The following is a 7056-nucleotide window of genomic DNA, read 5'->3' as shown; positions in this document are numbered from 1 at the left end:
ATTACATTTGAGGTCCTAACTACAATCTAAAAGGGAATGAATAAAATAAATAATAAAATACCTAATTATTACATATTCTATCTAAATACATGTCTTGAACCCCCTAACTATTACAATTTGGCATTTAATTGCCTTCCAAATAATATAAAATAAATACACAAAACCAAAAATAATTAAATTGCCTAAATAAATAAATGAAATAAAAACATTTAATAGGCATGCAATCACACACAAAAGTCACATAGGGGCACATAGGATCAAATAAAGGATAGATTATACCTCTCTTGAATTGGCGATCTAAAGAAGTGGAAAGTTTCTTATTTACAGTGCTCTTGCTTGGTAAAATTTCGCAGATAACAAGGGAAGATTCTGGTGGTAGCAGCGGCAACAACAAGTAGTTGTTGGTTTCCTTAGTTTCCCTTCGCTCTGTTTCTTTGCCGAAGATTTTCCTTTTTCCTCCCCTTTTTTTTATTTTTTTTCATCTACTCTTTGGCTCACTCTCTCGTTTTGCTCTGCTCTGTTCTCCCTCTCTTGCCGAAGTCTCCCTTAGCTTCCCCTTTTTTCTTTGTTTTTTTTGTCTTTTTCTTGCCCAATCGAAGCCTTTCTCTCTTTTCTTCCTCTCCGTTTCAATTTGAATCTTCCCTTTTCTTTTTTTTTTGTTATTCCTCCCTCTGACTCTCTCTCGCATTTTTTCTCCTTGCCCCACCCGAAGCCCTCTCCCAATTTTCCTAGATTTCCACTTTTCTTCCTCTGTTTTGCAGCTCCCCCTTTTCCCCCTTGTTCGCCGCCTCCTTTTTCTTTCCTCTATTTTTCCTCTTCGTTTCTCCTCAGCCGAGAGCTCTCTCTCGGTTCTCTCTATCTCTCACCCTACCTCCCACTCTCAGTTCTCTCAACCTCTAGCCGCCCTTTCCCTTCCTTTTCTTTTGTTTTTTCTTTTCCTTCAAATCTTAGGCCTCCAAGTGTCTAGACACCTTCCCCTTAGGTGTTGTGTTGTCAAAGATATAAAGGGACACTTGTCCCACATGCAAGCTTCCACCTATTCACATATTTTTCTATTATTTTTTATCATTTGTTTCTTCAAAAATCAATTTAAGTAAACAAACAAAGTTAAAAACAAATTGAAAATTTTTTAAATGTCAATTATATATATTTTTTGTTTTTCAAATTGAATCCAAGATGATTAAAACAACTTTTTTTGGAAATTTTCTTTTTCTGAAATTTAATACAAAATATCTTAGCAATAAAAATGAAAACAACGAACCCAATTTGTAAAAAATAAAAAATTAAAAAAATTAATTAAAAACTCTTACTATCATTTAATCAATTACAATAAAAATTAATAATAATAAATAAGGCTAAAAATAAAAATTTGGCGTCTACAGCTTGCCCCTCTTTGTTTGAGTTTCGAGGAAATTCAAGACAAACACGTAGACACCAAATACTTACTTGTATTTATTCTGCCTTGAATTGAAATATGAAAAGGTCAGCGGGATAAAACTCGGTCCTGCCATGACTCCAAATTTAACACGATAGAACGGTCAGTGGGACACACCCAAGCCTGCCAACATTCAAATCCAACATGATAGAACGGTCAGTGGGACGCACGCAAGCCTACCGAAATTTTAAGTCCAACATGATAGAACGGTTAGTGGGACACACCCAAGCCTGTCGAAATTTCAAATCTAACAATCAAATCCAACACTATAAAATGGTCAGTGGGATACTCCCAAACCTGCCAAGATTCCAAATCTAACAATCAAATCCAACACTCTAAAATGGTCAATGGGATATTCCTAAGCCTGCCAAGATTCCAAATTCAACTCAATAAAACGATCAGTGGGATACTCCCAAGCCTGCCAAGATTCTAAATTCAACTCAATAAAACCAAATTCAACTCAATAATACGGTCAGTGGGATACTCCCAAGCCTACTAAGATTCCAAATTCAATTCAATAAAACGGTCAGTGGGATACTCCCAAGCCTGTCAAGATTCCAAATTCAACCAAATCCAATACTATAAAATGGTCGGTGGGATACTTCCAAGCCTGCCAAGATTTCAAATTCAACTCAATAAAACGGTCAGTGGGATATTCCCAAGCCTGCCAAGATTCCAAATTCAACTCAATAAAACGGTCAGTGGGATACTCCCAAACCTGCTAAGATTCCAACCACGATAAGACGGTCTTAATGTCAAATTGGTCAAGTAATTAAATGTGATTGACAAAAAGGGGGGATAGAAAGGTGCGTGGCAGACACTGAGACATCGCCAACAAGAAATTAAGTTTGATTTGATTGATTTTTTTTTCGGGAGAATCTTTTCAAAAATAATTTGCCCCAGTTTTAACCAATTATTGTGCAACCGATCATTCAATTTGCGTTATGGCATGGTTGCTCCTCCTTAAAGTTTGATTCACCTCTTCCTCGGTCCAAATCCTTCAATTCTTGGGTGACACTCCACAATTATAAAAAATTTGCCCCAGTTTTTGCTTTTTGGTATTCGAACCTGAAAAAAATAGAAATAATCATAATAACAGATAATGCCACCACCATTCGATCAACCCCTTTCTTCAAGAAATATGTAAACATGAGTACTTGAGCGTTTTTCTCCGATGTAGCGAAAACTCAACTTCACTCTGCGAACCGTATCATATTTCCTCAACTTGACAAAACACTTGGTATCCAGGCAATTTTGGTATCCAGGTAACTTCAATAAATCACAGAGATTGCCATTTGATAAATCCAAAAAGATAAAGGAGACTATAAAACAACAGTGATGAAAATCTCAGTAACATGAAAACAATCATTTATTTTGAAAGAAAATTAATTTGAGAGAAATAAACATGCAAACTTAACAATTTACGCTTGATGAATCAAAATACTTTGATTCTTGAACAAAATGTCACGTTTGACCCTTTTGATATCATTCCTCCGGAGTTCAATGCTTGGTAACCGAACCACAATATAAAAAGAAATTCCAATGAACTGAATCTCCAGCCATTTCATTCCAAGCTCGTCTTTTCTTATGAAACCTTACCTTAGCACCTTTTTGAGTTTTCACTAAGGCTACCACTCCACTTTTTTATTTTCTTTTTCTCATTTTCTCATTTTCATTTTTGTTTGTCTCCTTTTTTTTTGTTCTCTTCTCTTTCTCTTTATCTCTCTTTTCTTTTTTCAAGGTGTCCTTCGGGTTTTCACCTGATGAACAAATCCTACCGATAGCCCTTATAAACTGAGAAATATGTTTTAAGAAATGATGGCATCAGTACGACAAACCTTCTCTTACAAAATGGATAAAGGTCTATTGACATCATTTGCCATGTGACTTAGAAAATTTCTTTAAAAGAGGTGATGCAAAGAACGGAAGCCAGGGCTTTCAGTTTTTTGTAATGTGGTCAAGTGAAGTGCTAAGAAAGGTTAAGGCTTGAAGGCAGATTTCAAAAGTGTTTAGATCACCTGAGGTCACATCTTCATATTAACCCTACTAAAATTGCCCCAGTTTATTCTTAACTGAGGTTCTTTTCATTTTCTTTTCTTTTTCATCATTCCATTCTTCCTTTGAAATGTTCACAACTTGCCCCAATTTATTTTTTTAACTGAGGTTTTCTTTTGTTCTTTTTCTTTTGTTTCGGCTTTCCTTAAAAAAAAAATTGAATTTGCCCCATTGTGGGGTTTTTCCTCTCTTTTCCTTTTTCAAAACTAAATTTGCCATAGTGTGGGGTTTGCGATCCTCAGGGGTTGTCAAACAAAATGATTTATTCTGAAGGTTCAAAAGGGATAACTAGGGATAAAATGTCTCAATGGGAAAAGAAGAAGACCTGACTTTCATTCCATTCTTCACATTAACCCTAAAAGAAAACTTCTATTTATCAGATAAAAAATTTCTTACACATATCCGAATTGAACGACTAAGGGAAAATTTGTCTATTCATTTCTACTAGAACAAGTGCTCTTCCAGGCAATACCTTTTTGATAATAAGAGAACCTTGCCAGTTTGCGGCAAACTCTTCCTTTGGCCTCATTTTGCACTGACAAAAGCCACCTCAATACTTCGTTTCCTCGTCTAAATAGTCATGATTTGACCCTTTTATGGTAAGCACGGGCCAATCCTTCTCTTTTGATAATATTGACCGTGACGGACTGCATTTATCTGCTTCTCATCAAGTAATCACTGCTTTATTTCCTTAATCTTGACCCCAATTCGGTTTGAGTTTCTCTTTATACCATTCGAGCCTCTTTGAAATATTTTCGAATGCCTCTTCGCTACTCTTTTCATTTTGAAATTTAAATTCACACTCGTGAGATATCGAGATTGTTACTATCAAATTTCGGAACAGTGATATCCAAAAGGTCAAAGAATTTTATTCTTGACCATCTGAAAAGAATGTGTAAGTAACACAATATATATAACTGTACATTTTATTGAATTTCAAATGAAGGTCAAAACGTCATCATACTCTATTTAACAAAAGATACGCTTTTTAACATAAAATTTGTATTTGAAAAGACATTTCGAGTCAAAACTATTTACAAAACGAAAATGCAAAAAAAAAAAAAAGAACAATGTGAATGATTTCTTTCATAGCTCACAGCCAAAGGCAATCCCCTATATTTACCAAAATTCCCTTCGGGAGGGAAAGAGATTTGTAGTCCAGTTTTGAATGGCTTTTTCATGTACGAAAGGCTTTGGACTACTCCAATTACCTCATTCTCTCACACAATGCAAGCTCCTCAAAACTCGTCGTCAGTGGTAATGGCCCCTAAAGTGTTTCCATGTTCAGGAAGAGGGTTCTTATTGACATTCGGCTCTGACTTACATTCTTTCCTTAAAATTATGTCCCCAGTATCAATCATGTCTTGGATCTTATGCCTTAGTGCCCCACAATTGCCGGTAGAATGGCCAGGATTTCCAGAGTGATACACACAAAGGACTTGGGGATCATAACCAGCAGGTTTGCCCCTAGGGTAGGTTTGAGGAGGTACCATGCCAATTTTACCAACAGCCTTGAGTTGCTCATACAATTGATCGATGGGTCGGCCCAAGTTGGTGAAAGTTTAATATGGGGTTGGTTTTCGGATTTTTCTGTTTAGAGGATAAGTTCGGTTGTTTGTCTAAATGGGTCTTGGATTATAAGGGGGACGAGGTCGAGTTTGATGATTGGGTTGAAAAATTGGGACGGGTGGTGTGGGTACATTTGTGTAGTTTGGTTGAGGTCGAGAACGGTTAATAGTAGTATGGTAAACAAGGCATGGGTTTGGGTAATATGGGTAGGGTGATGAATATGTGGGGTATTGCTGAAATCTGGGTCGGGAAGAAAGCCTTGGTCCCAGACTAATGCGGCCTCCACATCTTTCTTTTTGAAATGAGGCATCTTGCTACTGCTGCTTGGATTTTGCAAGGTTTCTAATTGCGATTTTAGAGCTAACACATTAACAATTTTTCCCGCTCTTACAAACTCATCATATTCCTCCAATTTGTTGACAATTTCTGCAAACGAGCATCTAGTCATTCGAAAAATTTCCACAAAATAGGGCGGGTCATGAGTTTTGATAAAAGTCCGAACAATTTCATCCTCGGTGATAGGAGGTTCCACTTTGGCAGCCAATTTTCTCCATCGCTTTGCATAAGTCTTGTGATCCTCAGATGGCTTCCTTTTAATCCCTTCAAGTGTGGTCCTCGTCGGAGCAAGCTCACAATTGTACTCATATTGCCTCACGAAGGCAGTTGACAATTCCAACTTTGCTCTCATTTCTTCGGCTTTAAATTGGAATACCAATCCAGGGCATCGCCTTCCAAACTCTCGGGGAATAAATGTATTAGCAAATTTTCATCATCTACTGGTTTTTCCAACTTATTTGCAAATAGTCTTAAATGCGTCTTGGGGTTACCAATTCCATTATACTTATTAAATTTGGGTATTTTGAAACCCAACAACCATTGCATGTTTGGGAAAAGACACAGTTCATTGTAATCCAAACCTCCTTGCTTGCTCAAACCTTGGCTTTTCCTTATGAATTCATCAAATAGATCCAGCCTCTTTAGCAAATTCTTGTCGATTGGTGCAGAGGATTCCCCAGTTTTAACTTTTTCTTGGGCAGCATCCAACATGAATGGCTCAGTGGTGTCATGAGGTACTTGAGGGGCTGGACAATTCTGAGGTATTTGAATGCTGACCGGGTTGACTTGGATGTTGTGGGGGTAAGTATATGGAAAAATGGAAGCGAGGTAGGTGAAAGTCTCTTCGGGTACATCTGCAAAGGACAGTTGAAAGGTAACTTGGGTATAGGACAGAGAAAGTGATTGGTGTTCTATTTCAGGTTGGTTGATAGACATGGGTTCATTTGGTTACTGCCACTGTTAGCAACCAATTGGTCAATCATGTGCCTTTGGGTTGTCATTTCTTCGCTCAATTTATTGAATTTGTTTAACATCTCGCTCAGTTGGGCTCTCAAATTTGCCAGGTCAGTCGATGATGTCGTTACAGGCCTATCAGACGACTCAGGATGTGTACTCATGTTTACATTATTTCTTGAAACTCAACTACGCGATCGTGTAATGATGGGACTTCTTCGTGTAGCTATGCTATGTTTACAATTATCTGAAAATTTAGGAAAAATCCTATTTAAATTCCCCTTTTGATTAACTGCTGCCAAAAAGAAAAGAAAGAAACAGACACGAGTTAGTATATATTGAGGTAATTCGGATGCATGTCCTATTGGGGGACCCTTTTTGTGTCAAGGGTAGGCCTGACATGATGCAATCCTCTAGGGTAGGCACTATACTATATCTGATGAATCTGATCAACTTATTAATATTCGTGTGAAAAATAATTTTGAAATATTTGGCCAATTGAACAGCTGGAGACCTCTAAATGAATGAATGATTTTGGTTGGCACAGAAATTCGTACAAATCAATTTGCTTTCAATTTGCTATTGGAGAGATTGCGATTTTTCAACATGGATTGAAACCCTAATATATCCAAATGGAATGAACGCAATGGGTGATTTTTCAAAAACAACTGGCCTTTTCAGTTTCAAAATTGGCATCAAAACCCTAA

The 7056-nt window shown here is 37.1% G+C and overlaps 1 protein-coding gene across 1 annotated transcript; it reads right to left on the bottom strand.

The window, feature by feature from the left end:
• Positions 1-5743: 5743 nt before the first annotated feature.
• Positions 5744-6513, bottom strand: LOC140013377 (uncharacterized). Its single transcript, XM_072062646.1, has 2 exons — positions 6348-6513; positions 5744-6249 (listed from the first exon to the last, which is right to left on the bottom strand). Exons 1-2 carry the CDS (start codon positions 6511-6513, stop codon positions 5744-5746), a joined length of 672 nt encoding a protein of 223 aa, XP_071918747.1.
• Positions 6514-7056: the final 543 nt, after the last annotated feature.

The sequence above is a fragment of the Coffea arabica genome, chromosome 8c (assembly GCF_036785885.1).
Source record: "Coffea arabica cultivar ET-39 chromosome 8c, Coffea Arabica ET-39 HiFi, whole genome shotgun sequence".
NCBI classification, from domain to species: Eukaryota; Viridiplantae; Streptophyta; class Magnoliopsida; order Gentianales; family Rubiaceae; genus Coffea; species Coffea arabica.
The sequence above is the reverse complement of the archived record's forward strand: the minus strand, read 5'-3'. Positions and strand labels throughout refer to the sequence as shown.

Coding starts and splice junctions, on each gene's coding strand:
- LOC140013377 (XM_072062646.1), bottom strand. CDS start 6,513: ATGAGTACACATCCTGAGTCGTCTGATAGGCCTGTAACGACATCATCG. Junction 6,250..6,347: donor ATTGGTTGCTAACAGTGGCA/GTAACCAAATGA, acceptor TGTCCTTTGCAG/ATGTACCCGAAGAGACTTTC.